The sequence below is a fragment of the Phascolarctos cinereus genome, unplaced genomic scaffold (genome assembly GCF_003287225.1).
Source record: "Phascolarctos cinereus isolate Bilbo 61053 unplaced genomic scaffold, phaCin_HiC Scaffold_2;HRSCAF=192, whole genome shotgun sequence".
NCBI lineage: Eukaryota > Metazoa > Chordata > Mammalia > Diprotodontia > Phascolarctidae > Phascolarctos > Phascolarctos cinereus.
Window position 1 is genome coordinate 332,789,867 of NW_027555625.1, and position 23,189 is coordinate 332,813,055.

A 23,189-nucleotide genomic window follows, 5' to 3' on the forward strand; every position below is an offset into this window, starting at 1 on the left:
AACCAGACACATGTGTTGGGGCCTCCTCTAGTAGGAGACCCACCTTAGTGTGGGCAAATCTCAGTTTCTTATACCAATGGCTGTACAGTGAGCTGTAGCCCTAACAATGAGGTGTAACAGCAAGAATGAGACAAGTTTGATTCATAGCAGGACTTAATAACTGGAACAGGAGTTCTACAGGTACTTGTCCTGTAGCTCAAGGACCACCTGGGGCTGGTGAGAAACAATTCTAGGATTTTGCCAAAGCTGAGATCATCCAGAGGGTGAATGCAAAAGATTTTTGTTATGTCAAGCTCAAGGCACAGCTTGCTTGCTGGGTGTTAGCTCTGGAAAACACGGTGTCTCCTATAAGTAAAAAGACAGGAGTAAAAAAACAGGGGGTGGTCTTGGTGTGGGGATCCTGACATTGCCAATGAATGAATAAAATCTCTCTTGACTGCTATAGATCCAATGAAAATCAAGCATGCAATTAAGGGATTATTAATAACTTTGTAGAGAACAGTTTCAATTCTGTAAAAAGTCGAGGATAAGGAGGAATTTGAGAATCTGACCAACTGAAGGATGGCAGTGTTTTAACCCACTTCTCACTGGGCAAAGCTGCTAATAAATTTTGAACTCAAGTTCCTGGATCCCTGGTGCTCTACTGACCTTTCCAGCTCACTAGTTCAAAGCCTCATCAGTTCTATCCAACGCTCCTTCACTTAAGGCAGGAAAAAAAAAAGCCACACCATAAATGGAAGCAACAGTAGGGCCATGAGTTCATGACTGCCTGTAAATTAGGGTGGGGAGAATAGGCTGCAGGTATTCTCCCCACCCTGAAGCTTAAAGTGATGAATGCCTCTTTCCTCAAATGCAGTCAGCCAGGAGAGCTCACTTGGGCTAGTGTCCTTTTGAATGTACGCTCAGTTCAGTTTCAGCAGAGCAGGGAACAGTGACAAATGTTGGAGGGGATGTAGAAAAATTGAGACACAATTTCATTGTTGGTGGAATTGTGAACCGATTCAACCATTTTGGATAGCAATCTGGAATTATGCCCAATGAGTTATTAAACTGCCTATACCCTTTGATCCAGCAATACCACTACTAGGTCAATTTCCAAAAATGATTAGGGAAAAGGAAAAGAACCTATTTGTTCTAAAATGTTACTAGCAGCTCTCTTTGTGGTAGCAGAAAATAAAAGGGATCTTTCTCACCATATGGCAAGAGAACATGAAACAGTAATAGAATATCTTCACACGCTCCAAAGTTCATGAGCATGCTTACATTAGGCCAAGCTTACATTACAGTCTAATGATTAGACTATTTATCTACTTACAAGGTCTAGGCCATCTTTGGCCATCTTTAAATTTCTCCCTATCTACTCGCTGCTTTCCTACAGCCTACAAACACATTGGTTTTTTCCCCATTCTCAAAATAACCTCATTTGATTCTTCCATCCCATTAGCTATCATATCTTGCCTCCCTTTTGTGGCTAAACTCTTTGGGAAGGCCCTCTACAAAAGGTGTCTCCCCTTTTTTTCCTCCTACTCTCTTCTTAACTCTCTTTAGTCTGGCTTCCAGCTGCATGTTTTAACCAAAACTGCACTTCTCCGAAGTTACTATTGATTTCTTAATTGCCAGATATAATGGCTTTTTCTCAATATTCATTCTTATTGACACTATTGATCTTTTTCACTTCGATAATTTTCTCAGGGCAGTGAGTCAAGCAGGGCTTTATTGTCGTATAAGCAAATGGAACCAAGCAGCTCCGATCAGTTGGTAGAACAGAGAAGGAACTGGTTTTTTTATAGATAGAGGGGAAGGAGGAACAGAGGAGGTCCGCCTCTATGTGTGTGACAAGGGAAGTGTCCAAGTGCACAGATGTGAGTGTTAAATGTCAGCAAATGCATGCCGGGAGCTATAGAATCTACATAGTTATGAAATCATAATTAAGACTAACACATCACAAAGGTCTTTCTCTGAGCAAGAGAGGATGCACTGCACTTGCTTTCGTGGGGACAAGGAGTCCCTAAACCATAAAGTGGCTGTTTGTTGGAGGAGGAGAGAGACTTTCAGACCACAGGGGCCTCAGGGAGTCAAGCACCAGGATATGTGCCAGATCATGGGGAAGAAGAAAAAAGAAAAGGAAGAAAAGGAAAAAAAAAAGAAAATGTATACTGCCTTTATGCCTGCATCACAATATAATGGAGGAGATAACAAACTGTACAAATAAGCTACATACAGAATAAATAGGAAATAATTAACAGAGAGAAGGCGCTAGATTAAAGAGGGATTGACAAAGACTTCCTGTAGAAAGTGATTTTTAATTGGAACTCGAAGGAAGCTAGGGAATCCAAGAAGCAGAGATAAGGAGGGAGATGATTTTGGGATAGCCAAGAGAAAAAGCCCAAAGCCAAGAAATAGAGTGTTCTGTTCATGGAACTGCAAGGAGACCAGTGTCAATGGATCAAAGAGTATTGTGTCTGGCAGCAGGGTATAAGAAGACTGGAAAAGGGATGGTAAGAGGGGTTCATTATCTTCTGAAGGGCTTTGAACACCAAACAGAGGATTTTATATTTAGTCCTGGAGGGGACAGAGAGCTGTTGAAGTTCATTGAGTTGGATCTATACTTTAGGAAAATCACTTTATTGACTAAATGAAGGATGGATTGGAGTGAGGAGAGACTTGAGACAGGCAGGTTACTTCAATAATCCAATAATGCCATAAAAGAAACTGAGAAGGAAGGGCCAGATTGGAAGGAGAACTACAAAAGAGCATTGTCATAAAAACCTAGAGAGGAGAGAGAATCTGGGGAAATAGGGTAATTAGTAGTTAGTCAATAAGTATATATTAAGCACCTATTATGTGCTAGGCATAGTGCCTTTAAGCACTAGGGATACAAAGAAAGGTAAAAAGACATTTCCTTCTCTCAAGAAGCTCACAGTCCAATGGTGGAAACAACTATGTACAAAGAAGCTTATACAGGATAAATCTGAAGTTAGCAAAGAAAAGGCACTACAGTTCAGGGAGAACACAGAAGGCTTCTTGTAAATGGTATGATGGATGTTAGCTGAGGCTTGAAGGAAGCCAGGGAATCCAGGAGACAGAGATGAGGAGGGGGATCATTCCAGGCACAGAGGATAGGTAGTGAAAATGCCTGGATTTGGGAGATGGAGAGTCTTATTTGAGGAAGAGCAAGAAGGCCAGCATCATTGGGAATTGTTGTTCAATCAATGACATCAGGAGGTGATGTCTTGACTTGCAAGTGAATTGGATTTAAGGGAGGCAAAGCTGTGCAAAGTCACTCTTTCCTCCAGAGTCATCAGAGTCCAGTGGCAAGACACAAATCAAGATAACTGGCAATGGCGAACATATGATGTGGGAGAATGTAAGATTTTAGAAGATGGGGTGTGGGGAGTGTGTGTGCAGATTTTGAAGGGCATTGAATGCCACACAGAAGATTTCATATTTCTTCTTGGAGGTAATAGCAAGCCACTGGAGTTTATTGAATTGGAGAGGAGGTGTGGGGACAGTTAGACTTTGGCTTTAGAAAGATAACTTTGACAGCTAAATGAAGGATAGATGGGAGAGGTGAGTGACTTAAAACGTGGAGACCAACCAGCAGACCTTTTCAATTATCCTGTGTGAAGGGAATTAGGATTTTCATATTAATCGATATGATATGTGTAATGAATATACTAATCATTTAGATTTCTCAAGAGCTGCCTTTCTGGCTCTGGAGTCAGACTTACAATGCTACTTGAAATGATCAATCAAACCCTGGACAGTCCTTTCACATACAGAGCTCTGGTTCTGTGCCCTGGGTAGGGAGTGGTCATGATCCCCCCAAATTTGAAATAATTAAATAATTGTTGTATTGTCCTCCTGTATTGTAGGCTTGTCATGGGAAATCACTCAAGCCCTGAAAAATGATTGTTTGTAATCTACCTCCCCCCTTGTTCTTTTCCATGTATGATTTATGTATATGTTGTTGTTTTACTCCAGCTAAGAGGGCATTCCTCACTCTGAAACTGATTAATTAAACAGCCACTTAATTACTGGTACTCCTGTCTCTAGGCCTGCTTTGTTTGGCTCAGAGAATGTCCAGGTTAGAGACTGGCTCAGTAAAATCCTGTCAACACCTGGTGTGAGGTGGTGAGGGCCTTCACTAGGGTGGTGTCAATGTCACAGGGGAGAAAGGAATTAAGGAATGGTAAGTAGTCTGGAGTGGGCCAGGTGCAATGCTGAAAGGAATATGAAGCAGGTTAATTAGGTGATCTTGATGGGCTGGGTGGGCCAAGTGCCTTGTGGGAAGGTGCCAGTGATCTGGGCTGCTGAAATGTATTGGAAAATTCAGGGACTGGGTTGCTTTCAAAGACATGGTCTTTTCCTTTTAGGGGTCTGATGAGGTCTAGAGGTTAGGGGTGCTGGAACCCCAAGATCCCGACACTTGAGTTCTGCCTGAAAGAATTCGACCCAAGCCTTCTTTCAGCCAAAAGCAAGGTTTATTAAAGAGCTGCCATATTGCCAGACTCTTGAGGAATCTAGGAGTCTGTAAGTATTGACTAGATTCTAAGAATCTGAGCAGTGGCTAGATTTTAGGAATTTGAACATCTTAAAGGAAAGACTATGGGAGGGATCTAGGAGTGGCCAAGTAGTCTATGAAGTAATAGAACTCCAGGGGTGGCCAAGGGAGAAGGGAGCCTAGATAGGATTAAGGGTGGGAAGTGGCCTAGGGACCTGGGGAGGTAAAGCAATGGAGGACTAGGCTAGGTTAAGGGTAACAGAATTGAGAGATTGGGTGTAGCCACAATGAAAGGCCAGTTGATGGGATTATAGCCTCAGGTAAATGCCAGAGATTTCCCCAGGCCCATCCTCCTTTGGTCCAAGTCCCATCACCTGATCAGTAGGATCATTTTTTTTTTAAATGATGGAGGAAACATGAGTGTTTGAAAGCAGCAGACACATAGCTAGTAGGGAGAGAGAGATTGAAAATTAGAGAGTAGGGATGATAGAGGGGGCAATCTGCTGCAGAAGGTGGGTCCCAATAGGATCAAGTGTACATGTAGAAGTGTTTGGCAAGAAGGGCCACTTCTTCGTGTGAACATATAGTGGGAGAAGACATCTGATCTATGTGAGATAAGAGAGAAGAGGTAGTTTTCTAGGAATGGCTTAATTTTTTTTTTCTGTGAAGTATTAAGAAAGGTCCTTAGTTGGGAGCTGAAGGAAGGCAGTGCCATAGAAAGCTTGAAGATAGGTGAAAATATTTGAAATAGCCATTATGACAAGTGGAACAGTGAATAGATTAGGGAAGTATAAAAAGATTGTCTTGTGAAGAAATTAATATTATGCTGTATTATATTACTCTGAAATCTATCCTTTCCCCCATTTTGTCAGGCTCCCACTTCTCAGTCTTGGAAGTTCCTAAAGAATATGATTGAATAATCTCATCCCTGAGGCAATAGCTTGAGTAGGGCTTGGGCTAGACCTTCCATAGGGAATGACTTCCCTGTCCTTGCTTCTTCTTTTCAAAATTAGGGGTAACTTGGTCTTCAAGCGAGAGGTCAAGGTGGGGTGGTGGTGGGTGGGGGAGGAGGGCAGGTCCTGAATGTGTCGGTTTTATTTTCCAGCCAGGATTTCTAGAGGCAGTTGATGCCAATCACGCTTGTCTTCTAACAGTACAATAATCCTGTTGCGGTCTGAGAGGTTGTGACCCCTCAAAGACTAAAGTACATGACAGGGTCGTCTGGAATAAATTCATAGACTCAAGCATACTTTAAGTCAGGTTGGCAAAAAGTTTATTGTTACACTTTTCAGCGGGCAAGGATTCTTAAGGAACCTGCAACCTTAGAGGGATACAGTTAAAGTTTATATAGGATAAAATACAATAAAACATGAGCCAAATATGCTAACTAGGTGATTCAGGGATTAGGGAGTGGTTAAGGAGTGGTCAGTTGTTAAAAGGAACAAGCACTTCTTGTACCTATTGCGCAGGTGCAGGCGTTTTACCCAGCTTTTACTAGGAAAAGCCCACAAGGGGGGCCGCATGGAGGTGTGGATTTAGGGCTGCTAAGTCACTAAGTTAACTAGAGTTCAGGAGTAACTGAGAGTTGTCCAGTCTGCCACCAGTCAATGTCTTGTTTGACAAGATAGATGTAGGGAGTATACACATGTCTTAAATCTTGAATACAGATAATGAGGAGTCCAGGATGTAGATCATGAGGTAGGGTGGTAGTATAGATAGTACAGTGGGCAAGAATTCTTTATGGCCCAGTGCAAAGCCAGTTAAAACTAATAATTCCTTCAGGCACTGTTTGTAACTGTACCAGGGAAAGAGAGAAGGGTCTTGCTGGGGCACACTCATGAGTAATTGCTAGGCACAGTGTCCTTGGGCTGGGGAGAAATTGTCGGAGACAGTGTTTCTGAGGCTAGGGAGAAATTGGGCTCCAAGCACAAGCACCCAAGCATCCCATCAATCCCAGTCATCATAGTTTTTGATTTTTCTCCTCCATTCAGCAACACAGGAGTAGGAGGAACAGCAGCAGATGGTGGAAGTAATCCAAGATTGGGATTTGGAAGAGGAAGCAAGAGGTTTGAATGTAGAAGATATTGTAGAATTGAATTGATTTACTAAGGGGTCAAGATAGGGAAGGAAACACAGATGTGATGCTTTGGGCAACAACTGGAAAGGTAGAGCCAATGGAAGTCATGGTGTAGGTGATGAACAGGAGTGTTAGGGTCATGAGGCACAGGGAAAGATGGAATGAGAAAAAAATATGTTCAGATGAAGGAATTTCAGAGTTCTTGAATATGAACAAGTAGAACACTTGTGGTGGATGGCAAGATCAAGGGTGTGTAGCAGTAATGGAGTGGAGGAGTAGGTCATTTGATTTCAGTAAATTGAATAGCTGGGAAGATGGTATGTTTAAGGGAGTATCAGTATGTATGTTGAAATTTCCTAGAATGAGAGCAGGAATTAGAGCATAGAGAAAGCCTGCGAGCCAGGCATTGAACTTATTGAGGAAGCAGGAAGAGTACATAAATGACAGCTACCATAACCTTGTTTGGGGGTAATATCCTCAGTCTAGCTTCCTTCAAGGTTCACGTTTATTCTCCTAATCCATCCTCCTGGTTGTCAGTGCTTTCACCCTCCGTTAATTGTCTTGTATTTACTCATCTGTGTACCTGTTATATCTTCTCCACATAGTGGGTTGAGTGTTTAAGAAGTGATAGTTGAATGGAATGGAATGGAATTGTTGAGATGGAAAATGTGGATGGAAACTGTCTTTTGCCTCTTTTTGGATCCGGAGTACTTGCCACATAGCGCTTCATAAATGTTTATTGAATGAATGAATAAATGAAAATTAAGGATAAAATTTGAGGGAATAAGGAGATTGGGGCCAGACGTCAAGGCAGATTGAAGTCATGATTTTTTACAGCCGCCAGGTGCACTAAAGACCCTCAGGAAACGTCAAACAGCAAGACTAGGGCGGGGTTTATTTCATTGGGAACTACATTTCCCAGAGGGCCGCGGAGAGGCGTTTCATACGTTTCCTCCGTCTCTTCCCTTCCCTCTTCTTCCCTTCCCTTCGGAGAGCTGGCAACTTCGCCTCGCGCTCTAAGTCTCGCGATCTTCCCGGCTTTTATAAGGCCGGATTTTAGACCCCCGCACGCCTTGACTGTACTTCTCCTAGCTGAGGTCCGTTTGGGTCTTGGCGCTGCTTGCGTCATGGCCTCGGTTCGCCCCGTGCTTCGGCGCTTAGGGAGCGACGGGGGCCTGGAGCCTTGTTAGGCTCAGATTGCTGTCCGTGGCGGAGCCTCGGGCTGCGGACGGTCTCTTCCCACCCCCCTTTCCTCCATCCCACCCCCCTCCTCACAGAAACCCAGCTGGTAAGAGATCCAGGGCAGGCCGGGGGCTGGGCAAGGAGGGGGAGAAGAGCTGGCTGGGGAGGTGTGGGTGTGAAATTTGTGTGTGTGGTGCGGGGCTGGGGGTGTGATTCTGGGGGCCTTGGGGAAAGGGGGGGGCAGCTATGGATGCCTGCGCGGCTTCCTATAGGGAGGTGGGGATGGGACGAGAAGGTTTTGAGGGGCGTCACGGTGTGTGGATGGGGGGGAGGCACTAGAGTATTTGTGGTTTTAGAGTGGCCCGTGGCCTTGGGGTTCTGGGTTCCATATGCTTAAGGTTAGTAAAGGGAAGTGTATAAATGGGGAATGGAGGTTTTGTGAAGGGGAGGTGTTATGAATAGAGGGATGTGTAGAGGGTATAGAGTGGATGTCGTGAGGGGGGTAGTAGGGGGTCTGGATGGGCATAGGCCCAGGCCCGAAAGCTTGTAGGTATTGTGGAAAGGCTCGACAGGGGATGTGGGATGGGAGAAAAACAGGTGCTCTTGTTCATCTTGCCTAGTTTACCCTACTTCCCGCGGTTGAGTGGGTGGGGTAGTCTGTGCTTAGAGATGGGAAGGGCCTAGAAGCTTGGAAAAAGGAGTGGAATTGAAAGCTGTTTAGTGTGGAAGCCCTGAGCCCTCCTTCTAATATCACAGAGCAGGCCCAGGCCTTTCTTTTAATGATATCTCGGGGACTTACTGTCTAGAACCAATCCCTGTGGTACATCCACACTAGGGCAGTTTTAATTACAGGTGGCTTATATGGTTGGAATGGCCTTGGAGGTAATGTGGCCTTATTGTGGTTCTTGAACCATAGCTAAGTCCAAAGTTGGGTTATTTTGAGATTCAGTGAATTCTCTTTTAGCATCTGTTTTAGTGATTCTGTGGTGGAACTGTTAGAGCACTTTTCAGAGACTCTTGTAACCGTAGGTAAACAGAAACTCTAGTGTTGTCATTGAATGTGTTTTTTGGGTGTGATGTCAGAATGGGGCTTTTTTTTTGTGAGTGAACTTGGTAAAGGACTTTTGCTTTGCTTCTTAATTCTAGTCTGTAGAACCTCTGCATGAGAGCTGCTTGGGACTCTTTGCTAGTTCATCACTAGCTGCAGAATGTTTCCTTTTGACATCTTTGTCCTATCTGCCTAACTTTCATCGTGGTAAGCAGATGTTCTCTTTAACTATTTACATCATTCTAATTTAATGTGAAGGGGAATCAATAAGGTTAGGCCTTAGACTGGGTTCGAGGGTCCATAGTTTCCTCTGGGAGATGGTCTCCAAGAGTTAACCTTGGCAAAAAAATTTATTGCCTTTACAGCCAACTGGATGGGTGATAAAATTCTCTGAACTTAATCTGGGCAGGGCAGCAGATGTCAGTCACTGGACCAGTACTGCCTGGAATAGTGTAGAGTTACCTATATCTTAATGGATAGATTTCATAAGGTCCATGGATTTGAAACTTTAAATCTTTCCATAATTGCATCCCCGTGCAGTTGGCTTTCTTTGTGATTTTGTGTATCTTATCCAATTAAAACATTCTGAGAAAAGATTCATAGGCTTAACCAGATTGCCAGAGGGATCTGTTGATACAAAAAAGGTTAAGAATCCAGAGGTCTTAGGGTGTGGGCCTCGGGAGAGGTGATCTTTCAGAATGAGTACATTGCTTTGATTAGCTCTAAACCAGTCTGCCATAGCTTGTGTTACTTAACTGAAGAGTCGCACTATTACCATGATCAGTCATCAAAGAAGGGCTTTAGTAGAGGGCTTTGACTTTCAAGTATTTCTAGTAGATGTCTTACCATTTTTTCAGGGAATTATCTATAAATGGTGTTTTTACATTGTGCTTTTCTCAAACTTCACTATATTTGTAGAAGTATCAATGGTAATTTTTGTAGTATTTTTTGCTTTCCCAACTTTCAGCATATGAAAATGCACTTTATTTTTATTTGATGACAGGGAATAAGAGTTCTGGATATCTATCTAGAGAAACACCTGGATCACAGTCTTTCATGGCATCATCCAGAGAGCCAGATGTGCCTGGTAAATTCAGTTTTTTCTAGTAAAGTCATACTTTTATCTGTTCAGTTGTTTAAGTTATTATGGAAGGAATCACTTCATTTGAAGCTAAAGTTCTATTTGTAAACCATTTTTAGATTTAACCTTGGTATTTAAAAGTTGTCTATGCATAGGAAAAGTGATTGTCCTGATTTATATTCTCTCACAGACTCATAGAATATTATAGCAGGAGGGGACCTTAGAATCCCCCTTTTTTAAATAGGGAAACTGAGGCCCAGGCAGGGCATTACCTGCATAAGAATATATAGCTAGTGACTAGCAGAAGTCTTCTAGAACCTAGGTTCTTGACTTTCAGCTGTTATTTTCCACCTAACCAGGAAGCCTTCTTTCCTTAATTTATATTATTTGCCTATTATTTATACTAGGTGCTATAGGAAAATCTAAGGAAAGCCAATACCCTTTAGAAAAGGGAGAAACCCAGGCTCTGAGAGCTTGTACTTTGCTAGTGTGCTATGAGAGTCTGACCACAGAATGAGCATTGGTGAGGACTGAGGTCAGATCTGAGGGAGAACTGACAGGTAATGAGGCATGGGGAACACTGGAACAAGCTGGTCCTGTCATTAGGGATAATCTGGATTTGAGCAGAGGCTGTGAAGTACTCCTATCCATAGTCAGGAAGATCGGTGAGGTGAACTTTTAAGTTAAAGCCCTTGCATTGGTTAGTAGGGAGATCTTGTAGGTTTTATCTGACATGGGGAGAGGGGGAAAGAGAATTTTTTGTCAACTAATTAAGGATTTGTGGCTGTCAAAACTTGTTCCATAAAGATTCATTTAGAAGTATAGTATTTGTTTATTCTAAAATAAGTATTATTAAACATAGTCATTGATGATCAAATTCACAAATGCATTTTTTTGGCCTAAAGATGGCAGGGGGAAAAAACTCATGCTGCTCTGATTGGTTATGAATTAGCTACTTTAGTTGATGATTAGATTTTTCATTGTTATAATTTCTGGATCTATACTAGACCAGTAATTAAATTCTTGGTCCCTAGTGTCAACATATTTCCCTTTGTTATCAAGTCAGCAAATGTAATTAAGTGCCTGCTATATGCTAGGTATTATGCTAAGTAGTGGGGATACAAAGAAAGGTAAAAAACGGTCCCTGCTCTCCAGAATCTCACAGATATGTGCAGAATAAATTGTCAGTAATAAACAAGAGAGGTACAACTTTGAGGGAATTGGGAAAGCATTCTTGTAGAAAGTAGGAATTTAGATAGGACTTTAAGGAAGCCAGGAGGTGGAGATGAAGAAGAAGAGAATTTCAGACATGGAGGACAATCAGTGAAAATGCATTTGGGAAATGGAGTGTCTTGTGAGAGGAACAGCAAGTACTCCAATGTCACTGGATGAGAGAGAGAGAGAGAGAGAGAGAGAGAGAGAGAGAGAGAGAGAGAGAGAGAGAGTGTGTGTGTGTGTGTGTGTGTGTGTGTGTGTGTGTGTGTGTGTGTGTATTTTGGGGGTCTAAGGTTTAAGAAGACTGGAAATATAGGTGGGAGCCTATATTTGAATGCCAAACAGAGAATTTTATATTTGATCTTGGAGGTTATAGGGAGCCACTAGAGATATTAAAGGGAATTCAGTACTATATATATGGACAATACCTAATTAATTGTTGTGCTTTTACTGCTAACTTTAATCATTCTTCAGTATAAGATAGCATGGGGCTGCTAGGTGGTGCAGTAAATAGTACTTGCTGGGCCTGAAGTCAGGAAGACTCATCTTCCTAAGTTCAAATCTGGCCTCAGACATTCACTAACTGTGTGACTCTGGGCAAGTCACTTCACCGTTTGCCTCAGTTTCTTTATCTGTAAAATGAGTTGGAGAAAGAAATGGCAAACCATTCTAATACCTTTGCCAACAAAACCCTGAATGAGATCACAAAAACTCACACACTCATACACGACTGAAAAGACTGAACAACAAGTAAGACAGCATTGTCAAGTAGTATCAAAGGCTGTTAAATAAACATTTGGGTTATAGAGCAGTGTCTTTTACAGTTTGCTCCCAAGCTTAACTAATAAAGCAATCATAATATCATAGTGCTGGAAGGGACCTTAGAGGCCATCTAGTCCAAATCTTTTGTTTTACATGAGCATTATTTCCCTAGTATGGAATCAGCTCAAAATTCTAGATGATGTCAACTTGGACTGGTTTCATGCTTTTCAGTCTTGTCACTGATTCCCATAATTGCCTCATTGACCACTTCCTCTGTGTATATCCTAATTTATACTGTTTTCATAGAATTGAAGCTTGTCAGAACTGAAGGAATATTAAAGATCATTTGGCCTACCCCCTTACTCCTAGACATAGAGAAACTGAGGCATTTCTCTTCTAGCCCTTATGATTACTGATTGATAACTGCTACAGTTATGTTCTGTAGACTGAAAAGCAAATGTTTTATCAAATTATTTTTTAGTGCATTATTGTTAACTGTTTGGCTAGCTGACAAACAAAAACAAAATCTAGTGGTATCCTATGCTTAGAAATCTGTTCACTTTCCAGATACTTACTGTTGGGTATCTAGGTGTGTCTTGTTCAGTATACGATCAAAGTTAACCAGGCGTTAAGCAAATTCATCTTTTAATCTAGAGTCAAAGCAAACAGTTTTAATTTAAAGAGCAAGTTAATTAAATGAACCTTGTATCCCTGGTTAGAAAACTTATTTGAAACCCTACCCAAGCATGAAAGAGGAAGCTGTCAGCTGGGAACAACTTTGGAATTAGGTAACAGTATTGTTGCCTTGAATCTCAGCCTTGCAAAGTTCAAATCTAGGAAAAGATTCCACCAGTTTATGTTGGATCAGTCTGAAATGTGACAGCTTTTGTCAAAGGAAGTGAACTTTGAATGGTATTGAAATGTATTCTGAATACTTAAAACTAGGCAGTGCACTGTTATATTTGAAGAAGGTTCTGATACAGATGATGCTGAATACTTATTGGAGATATTCACCAAAAGCCAATGTCAATTTTTAGTAATTCCTAATGTGGCTTGAGAAATCACCTGCATTTGGGTACAGTGATCTTTGATGAGAATATTTTATGTCACCTGCCACAGAATGACTTTTGAGAAGTTTTTCTTGTGGACAATGTGTTATATAAGGTCATAGGATTTAGGGTTGAAAGAGACCTTAAAGATCATCTAGTCCAATTCTCATTTTATGGATGAGGAACCAAGGGCCCACAGAGGGAAAAGTAACTTGTGTTAGGATATTCAAGTAGTATCACAGCTCCTGTAAATCCTCTACATCTCCCTGGTCTTTACACTCTGGTGCTGCTGCTTTGATATGGCAACATTTTGATCTTCCGTTTTTTCTTTCCTCTACTTTGATGGTAGGGATAATCAGTATATTAAACTTCTTCAAGATGGAATATGACTGTACACTAGCTGATGTATTACCATGTGTGTTCCTCATTATGAACGTCTTTGTTCTTAGCTATTGAGCACAGTACAAGTGGGCTTCTAGGCAAGATGTCTTTGCCAATTGGAATGCATCGTCGGGCATTCAGTTATGATGATGTCCTGGAGGATCCCACACCGATGACTCCACCTTCATCTGACATGTGCAGTAAGGTTCTGTGGAAAAAGCCGGTCATCCCAGATCGGAAGTACCAACAGCTTTCCAAGGTATTTAATAGCTGTTGTTTTGTGTAGATCTTAGTACCTCTCTACCCTTTTAAGAATGGGAGAAATTTGAGGGCTAGGACAATTGGGAAGTGACATAACATTTAGGACAAACATTAAGCACTTACTGTGTGGACAACATTGCCAGGCATAGGAGATACAGAGTTTAGTTAAGAAGCCCTCCTTTAGGGCTACTAGTCTGTGTGGTGGCTATGACTCATACACATCATTGTAATATACAGTGTCACATCATGAGTATGTTAGAGAGGTGTAAAACAAAATTCTCTTTGGTCTGAGGGTGGGGATTGGTCTCAAACATGGGAAATCAGGGAAGCCTTCCTGGAAGAAGTGACTTTATGGTGAACTTTAAGTAAAAATGGCTGGGAACTTAAGTTAAAAGGATTAAAGTCACTCATTGTAGGCTTAGGACAAAGCTTGAGCAAAGGCATAAAGAATAGAGGACAGGTAATGTTCAGGGACTAGAAAGTAGTAGGAGCTTATTGCAAAGAGGTAAGAGTAATTTCAGAAGGTTGAGAAAGGTGAGGTGGTTCCAGTTGTGGATGACCTTGAATGCTAGGCAGAGGAGTTTGGACTTTGCTTGGTAAGCCATGGGGAGGTGCTGAAGAGTGTGGGCAAGACTCATTTTCCTAAAGTCATTTGGTGAAGCTGGGGTTTTATCATCTCTTCCAGGTTAGCTTTTTCCTTTCTATTTCTTCTTTGCTTTGTATAAGGCTTTCTTGCTAAATCCAGAAAGGTGGCTTTCAACCTGGGCAAGTGTTTCATTTACGTTTCAATGGTGAATAATTAGACTAAGGAGGTGTCTACTGGAATCTGACCTGACCACACGGGAGCTATTTTGGATTAAACAAATTTTGTGCCAAAGACATTAAAAGTACCAGAAACCCTTTCTGTTTACTGAATGTTAGCTGCCTTCATGGTCCCTGGAAGCTTTTCCAGACTTAGAAAAAGCAGAGCAGAAAAATATGTCAGGATAGCTTACCTCTTTGTTTCTTGAGTAGAAATCAAGCCTTTTGAAGACAAGGTTAAGGCTTGATGGAGCATATGAGGGGAGGGAGAAGAAGATGCAGTGTGCAGTCCCCCAGTTTGGCGGTGACATCTTGAACTTCAGTCCTTTGAGAAGAACTGCTTTGGAGTACCTGCTACCCCCTTTTCTGCCTTTCCTCCCCTTATCTTTGTCTTCTGTAGGTTTGTAAAGAGGGAGAGAATCAGCCCACTATTCTCTTCCTACTACTCTTCCCAAAGATTTGAGCATTGAGACAGGTACTTAGAATGTGGACATCAGTCTGCATTTAAGTTTATCATTTAAGGATGAGAAGACCATAGGACTTAAGAGCTGGAAGGAATTTTAGATATCACCTTGTATAACTTCCTTGTTCTATAGATGGGCTTAGGTGGTTTTGCCTAATAGAGAGACAGACATGGAACTAATTTTCTGATTCCCATTCTACTATTAGTTTTTTAATCAAGTCCTTCACCTGAATTAGTGTTCTTAATGGTTTGGGTATATGGTTTTATGGGTTACCCAAGCCTGTAATGTGCTTCTAATTATGTTTCTTCTAATCAGTGGGCCTCTCTCAAAATTCTTTAAATCATTGGATGTAGGCAAGTTAGCTGATCTTTTGCTGTTTCTTACCACCTGCCCACAATGCAAACTGTCCATTGATATAATTTCCTCAATATCTTCTCTCACCCTCCTTGTAATTAATTTCCAAAAATTTTAGAAATTATTCTCAAGATATAGGACTTAACATAGTCAGAATGTGTATGTGTATATTTACAATTGACTTAAATCTCTAAAGTGCTAATATTCCAAATAGTAAATTTACAAATAAAAATTTAAAATTACATTTTCAAAAATATACATCTTAACAGAACACAAATAGTAATACATTTGTTTAAAACCGCCTTCTGGTTCTGTTTTTGTGTTTGTACTTGTGAAGTAGAATGGGTGCATTTTAGTAAACCTTGAGAACAGAATTTGTGACTTAATTTTCTTCCCTGTCCATTTCAAAAGTGTTTCCTCACCCTTCCTGCACAGGTTGAGGAAGGAGAAAATAGTTTCTCCATTAATCCCTCAGCTTCCAGTGACCAAATGAACAAGGCCCCAGTGGTGAAGGCCAAAGCTACACACGTCATCATGAATTCTCTGATTACAAGTAAGCAAGTGCTCTTAATGTTTTTTGGGTTTTTTTTTTTGGTGAAGCAATTGAGGTAAAGTGACTTGCCCAGGTCTCACAGCTAGTAAGTGTCGAGTGTCTGAGGCTGGATTTGAATTCAGGTCCTCCTGACTCCAAGGCTAGAGCTCTATCCACTGCGCCACCTAGCTGCTGCTGCTCTTAATGTTTTGTAAGAGTTGAGTTGGGAAATGGGGGTGGTAGTTGGAGGTCAAAATACCTGAAATTAGCCTTCAGGTGCTGTTCCTCAATATTCCGCTGAGTGCTTGCCCTTCCTGATTTGGTTGTTATGGTAAGGAAACTGTTACATTCTGTAGAAGGTAGGCTTTGAGTTAGCATCTCCTAAAGCTAGTTTCTAGCATCTTAGTTGATGTACTCAGATGTTTGTGTTTGTTTCTGCAGTCTAGCCAGCATGTCTAATTTTAGAAAATGTTTATTTGAATTTAATTTTTCTTTTAGGAGAAAGAAAGATGTTGTAATTGTGCCACTTTACTTGTCTATTAGGCATAGATAAATAGTTGAATCATGAGGTTGTGAGATTTAGAATTGGAAGGGAGCCTAACCCTTTCATTTCATAATTTGGGAAACTAAGGCACAGGGAGGGGGAATAATTTGCTTGACATAATACATATAAGCAAGGAGCCTGGGGTTGATTGGATCCAGTTTTTCTGACTTCAAATTTAGTTCTCATGCTGGTGGTTGGGGAGTTGGATTTACACTGAAGCTAATGAATCACTGAGTACGTACTGATGTATCTGTGGTTTGGCAGTATAACCTGGTTGGAGGTCTTAGCTTTTTAAGAAGTTCAAGCCCAGAGGGCTTGCTTTTTATATTTTCATTAAGATAGTTACAGAGGGTAGGTCTGGTTGCTTGCAAGAAGCCAATTAAATTATTGGAATGGAACTTGAGGAACTTCACTCTTCTGTTTTTGATGTTTATTTGCATAGACTTGACTTACAGCTTTGTCAGCTGTTTTTTTTTTTTGAAGCAGGAGTAAGGTACATCGGAGTGCTTCACTCACTGATTTGCACAATGTCATTTTTCTGGTCTCTTTCCAAGGTCAGAAACACTTGTTTAAACAGGTTTAGGAAACCAGCATCGGGATGATAACAGGACTCAGCAGTGGTTGAAAAATTATCTAAAGAGCTAAAATCAAGTGTTCAGAGGCCATGTTGGCTTTTTAAATCATGCACATTGACACTCAGGCCTAAAGTCCTTGCAGATCAGTGATTACTTAGTTTTGTAAACTTGTGAAGGCTGTTCCAGTGTTGGTGGAAGAACAGTAGCAGTTTAGTATAGCATATATAGTATGTATCTAGTAGACAAGGTTCTACTGTGGGCATCGTGAAGTGTTTGCCTTGGTAACTAAATGGGTATACAGTACGGTGATTGTTAAAGTAGACATTGCTAATTATTACTGATATACTGTCTGAAGTTTAGTGTCATAGGATTTTGAGCTGAAAGTGTGTTGGAGCTTATCCAGTCTAACCCTGGCAGTTTATAGCCTAGGAATCTGAAGTTAAGTGACTTCCCCAGAGCCTCTTAGGGAGTAAATAGCAGAGCTTGGATTTGAACCCAGGTCTTGTGACTCCAGTATTCTTTCTACTATGCCATGGTACTTTGATTAGAATGACAAAAGTTTTGGCAAATATTTCTCAAACTCTTTCCCACAGAACCTTGCTGTCCTCTGTAACATGAATATAGGGAGTTGAATGAACCACTAGCAAGCCATTTGGAAGGGTTTGCCTCTTCTTCCAGCTTAGCTGGCAGGGCCCTCTGACTTGGAGTGTTTTGTCCTAGGCTTTTAGTCTCCCTCTTATTGTTACCCTCTGCTCTAACTTTTTCGCCCAGTCCTACTGGGTCTGTTGTTTTTAGACAAGCTGTACTGTTAATCTCCACCTGCCCTTGCCCAGCCATGAAAAAAAATCCAACCCTGTTATAGTATATATGCGTGTACCCACACAGCTCGGTCCCCTGAAATGTGAGGTTGTTGTTATTGGACCATAGCGTGCTGATGTGTCCGTGTTATCTTGGCCAAGACATCGGCCATTTCCTTCTCTTGTGGTTTAAGGCAGCCAGAGGTTTAAGTGACTTGCCCAGGGTCACACAGTAGTAAATGTCTGAGGCCAAATTTGACCTTGGGTCTTCCTAACTCCAGGCCCAGTGCTCTATCCCCTGAGTTACCTAGCTGCCTCTTAGAACGTGAAGTACTAAATTGTAAAATACTACAACCCCAACCTCATCGTACCTGTTCTCAGAGGGAGCCAGAGTTAAAATAATAATGTACCAGCTTCTTGGATGGCCCATGGATTTGACTGTGGATGTGTGCTTGCTTCCCATTGCTATATTTCAAGCACAAAAGTGCTTTGTGACCAAATTGCTTTGGAAAGCATTGATCTAGTGCAGTGCTCTCATTGTGAAGAATAGAAAACTGAGACCCAAAGAAAAAAAGTGGCTCATTGAAGATCAAAGATTGGGGCTCCAGATACTGTGAAAGGAGTTTTAATTTTTAGAAGGATAGTCCAGGATCAGTCATCACATTACCATGAGCATGAGTTTCCTAGGTTTGAAATAACAGTCTCAGTGTTTCTCTGTTTAAAAGGAAAAAAAAGGTGGTTCTTGGTTATTAAGTTGGGGTATGACCAATTAGGAAGCTTATGTGAAAATAAAGTCAGATTTAGTGAGTTTTGTTTGCAAAATGGGAAGACTAGTTAGTGCTTTAGCAGCCTTAATTGTATGTTCTTCCAAGTCTGGGAATACCAACTATATTAATGGCTAATGTCATGGAATATTTGGTCTAATAGAGAATACAGATGTGTTGAACCTGGCTGAAATATTGGAGGCAGTTGGCTAAAGGATGGCTAGTTTCTCTTACACGTTGCTTTTGGGAGAATGTGTTTCAGGATATTTCAGGAAGACCTGGATTTTAGCCATAGTCTTATTGAATATGACAGCTAACTTATTCATATTATATTTTGGAATGTTACAGAAATCCTTAGTACCTGAAGTATTAAAATGCTTGACTTTGAGAACTATATATTAGATTGTTCTGCTGCATTTCTGAAATTGCTCTTGTTAATCAAATCAAATATTCTTGTTTTCATATATATTTAACAGTATTGTGTGTACCTGGCTTTTGGGGGGAGGGTTTTGTTTTTGGACTGTACCTGTGATTCCATCTAGGAAAAAACTAGTGGTATGGAAATTTTCTCCACTGATTCAGGTCACTAACTTTTCCACACTTCAGAGTCTTAAGGAATTGCTCAGAGGCCCAGTAGTAACTTGCTCATGGTGACATGGCCAGTGTCTGTCATAGTTAAGAGTTGAACCCTGGTTGTTTGACTCCAACATAGAGAAAAACATGTAGTAGGTGATAGATTTATTTACATGTTAGAACCATGATTTTGAACTGAAAACCTTAGAAGATAATCTGTTTCACTCCCTTCATATTATAGATCTGGAAATAAAGACCCTGAGGGGCAAAGGGATTTTTTCAGGGTTGCACAGAGAGTAAAAAGAGTTAGTCACTCAGTTAATAAGCATTTATTCAGCACCTACTATGTGTCAGGCACAGTCTTAAGCTCTGGAGATAAAAAGAAAGTTAAAAGATAAGTCCTTACTCTCAAGGAGCTCACAGTCTAGTGGAAGAAACAACATATAAACAATGATATACAAACTATATATAGGATAAACTAGAAATAATCAACAGAGGGAAGGCACTAGAATTAAGGGAGATCAGAATTAACTTCTGTAGAAGGTGGAATTTTAGCTGGGACTTGAAAGAAGATAGGGAAGCCAAGAGGTAGAGATGAGGAGACAGAGCATTCCAGGCAATGGGGACAGTCGGTGAAAATTCCTGGTGGCAGGAGATGAAGTGTCTTGTTTGAGTAATTAAGAAGACTGGTAGAAAGGAGCCAGATTATAAAGGACTTTGAATGCCAGAGAAAGGATTTTATATATGAGGATGGAGGAGATAGGGAGCCATTGGAATCTGTTGACTAGGGTTAGGGTGAGGAGGTAGCATGCCCTGTGACATGGTTAAACCTAGGTTTTAGGAAGATCACTTTTGGCAGATGAGTAGAGGATGAACTGAAATGGGAGGAGACTTGGGGCAGGCTGACAAACCAGCAATTGGACTATGTACCAGATTGATGTATTGTTGGAGAAAAGGGGGCATATTCAAGAGCTGTTACAAAAGTAAAATTGACAGGCGTGGGGTGAGAGAGTGGAGGAAGTATTGTAAGTGGAGAGAAAGGAAGAAAAAGAACTTTCATAACAAATAAGCACAGTGAATCTACACAAAAGCCATGACTGTTGTCTATATCTTTTTTTACAGTTCATCATCTTTGAGTTCATCATTGTAGATCCTCTGGAACATGGTTGATCTTTGCATTGATCAAATGCCTTTAAAAATATTGATATCTTTTGTTTTTATGTCATCTAAATTTCTTCTAGTATCTTCTTCCTTCTAGAGAGCTATCTCATATAACAAACAAATACAGCAAAAGAGGAGGAAAAAATTCCAGCAAAACTGTTAGTGATTTTGTCTTTCAGAGTTATTTTTCTTTTTAATGTTGCCATCCGTCCTTGTCAGTTGGGCAAAGATGACAAAAAAGGAGAATAAGAAATGTTGGAGGTGCTGTGGGAAAACAGGCAAGTTAATATACTGTTGGTGGAACAGTGACTTGGCATAGCCATTCTGGAAAGTATTTTGAACTATTTAATAACTATGAAAGTTATTAAAATGTGCATCCCCTTTGACCCAGTGGTACTACTACCAGTACTTTAACCCTAAAGAGATCAAAGAAAGTGTATCCTATATGTACAAAAATATTTATAGCTACTGCTTATGTGATGGCAAAGAACTGGAAACAAAGGGGGTGCCCACCAGTGGGGAAAATGGCTGAACAAATTGTTATATAAATGTAATGAAATACTATTGTGTTATAAGAAATGAAGAAGGGGAACGGTTGCAAAGAAATCTGGAAATATTTGTATGAACTGATGCAGAGAGAAGTGAGCAAAACCAGAAGAAGCAGCAGAGAATAAACATTTATGTGGTGCCTACTCTGTGCCAGACATGGTGCTGAGCACTTTGCAGTTATCTGTTTGATCTTTATAACACTCCTGGGAGGTAGGTGCTGTTATCTTATTTTACAGTTTAGGAAACCAGGGCAAACAGAGGTTAAGTGACTTATGTAGGATCATACAGCTAGTAAGTGTCTGAGGCTGGATTTGAACTCAGGTCTTTCTGACTTCAGGCCCAGCATTGCATCATCTGGCTGCCTCTAAGAATTGTTTTAGGGACAATGATATAACAACTTTGAAAAAATGAACAACTTTGAACGACTGAAAGAAGAACTTGAACAGTTTATGTCTTAAGAATGATCAGCTGTGACACTTCCTAGCTGTGTGACCCTGGGCAAGTCACTTAACCCCGATTGCCTCACCAAAAAAAAAAAAGAATGATCAACTGTAGTACAACACCCATTCCTATCAAAAGCACTAAACAACATAGGAATAAATGGAGTTTACCTTAAAATAATAAGTAGTATCTATCTAAAAGCATCAGCAAGCATTATCTATATAATGGAGATAAGCTAGAAGCTTTCCAAATAATATCAGGGGTGATACAAGGATGCCCATTATCACCTCTGTTATTCAGTATTGTACTGGAAATGTTAGCTGTAGCAATAAGAGAAGAAGAAATTGAAGGAATTAGAATAGGCATTGAGGAAACAAAATTATCACTGATTGCAGATGCTGTGATGGTATATTTAGAGAATCCTAGATAATTAACTAAAAAACTAGTGGAAATAATTAACAACTTTAGCAAAGTTGCAGGATACAAAATAAACCCACATAAATCATCAGCATTTCTATATTACCAAAAAAGTCCAGCAGCAAGAGATAGAGAAATTCCATTTAAAATAACTGTAGACCCTATAAAATACTTGGGAGTCTGCCTGTCAAGACAAACCCAGAAACTATACAATTACAAAATTACAGCTGGAAAAATATTAATTGCTCATGGGTAGGTGGAGCCTATATAATAACAATAATCACCTAAATTACTCTGTTTAGTGCCATACCAAACTACCAAAAAATTATTTTATGTAACTAGAATAATTCATCTGGAAAAACAAAAGGTCAAGGATATCAGTGGAGGAAATGGGGGAAAAAAATGGTAAAGAAAGGTAACCTAGCTATACCAGATCTCAAAAAGTATTATAAAGTGGTAATTATCAAAACAGTCTGGTACTAGCGAAGAAATAAGAGTGGTGGATCAGTGGATTTGATTAGGTACACAATACATTATAGTATATGAGTGTAGTAATCTAGTATATGATAAACCCAAAGATCTAAGCTGTTGGAACAAAAACTCATTATTTGACAAAAACTGTTAGGAAAACAGCTAGTAAGTGACTGAGGCAAAAACTAGGTATAGACTACCATCTCATATAGTATGCCAAGAAAAGGTCAAAATGGATACATGACTTATTTTAGCTATAAAGGGTGATACCATAAATAAATTAGGAGAGCATGGAATTGTTTATGTGTCAGATAATGGAAGAATTTATGATCAAACAAGATATAGAGAGCATTATGAAATATGAAATAGATAATTTTGATTATATAAAGTTAAAGAGTTTACACAGACAAAACCAATGCAACCAAAATTAGAAGGAAAGCAGAAAACTGGGAGGAAAATTTTGCAACAAGTATCTCTGATAAAGGCCTCATTTCTCAAATATACAGAGAACTGAGTCAAATTTATGAGAATACAAGCCATTCCCCAGTTGATAAATGGTCAAAGGATATGAACAGGCAGTTTTCAGACAAAGAAATCAAAGCTATCTATAATCATGAAAAAAATGCTTTAAATCACTGTTGATTAGAGAAATGCAAATTAAAACAGCTCTGAGGTACCACCTCATACCTATCAGATTGGCTAATATGACAAAAAAGGAATATGATAAATGTTGGAGGGGATGTGGGAAAACTGGGATGCTAATGCATTGTTAGTGGATTTGTGAACTGATTAACCATTCTGGAGAGCGATTTGAAACTATGCCCAAAGGGCAATCGAACTATGATTGCACTTTGATCCAGCAATGCCACTGTTAGGTCTATATCCCAAAAAGATTTAAAAAAGGGGGGGAAGGACCTATATGTACAAAAATACTTACAGCAGCTCTTTTTGTGGTGGCTAAGAAATGGAAATTTAGGGGATCCCCATCAGTTGGGGAATGGCTGAACAAGCTGTAATATACGATTTTGATGGAATATTATTGTGCTATAAGAAATGACAAGCAGGATGATTTCAGAAAAACCTGGAAATCCTTGCATGAAGTGAAGTGAACAGAATGAGGAGAACATTGTACATTGATCAACTGAATGACTTGGCTGTTTTCAGCAACACAGTGATCTAAGACAAT

The 23,189-nt window shown here is 40.3% G+C and overlaps 1 protein-coding gene across 2 annotated transcripts in view; it reads left to right on the forward strand.

The window, feature by feature from the left end:
* The first annotated feature begins 7,552 nt into the window (after nucleotides 1–7,552).
* KIAA1191 (KIAA1191 ortholog) overlaps nucleotides 7,553–23,189 on the forward strand; it is a 32,329-nt gene continuing 16,692 nt past the window's right edge. The window contains exons 1-5 of one of the 2 annotated variants that reach the window (XM_020998874.2): nucleotides 7,553–7,869; nucleotides 8,910–9,018; nucleotides 9,815–9,898; nucleotides 13,368–13,558; nucleotides 15,615–15,732. In XM_020998874.2, the coding sequence (XP_020854533.1) occupies nucleotides 9,868–9,898; nucleotides 13,368–13,558; nucleotides 15,615–15,732 (340 nt within the window). In that variant the 5' untranslated portion in view covers nucleotides 7,553–7,869; nucleotides 8,910–9,018; nucleotides 9,815–9,867. The remainder of the gene's footprint in view (nucleotides 7,870–8,909; nucleotides 9,019–9,814; nucleotides 9,899–13,367; nucleotides 13,559–15,614; nucleotides 15,733–23,189) is intronic. The other variant, XM_020998875.2, reaches the window with a different exon arrangement.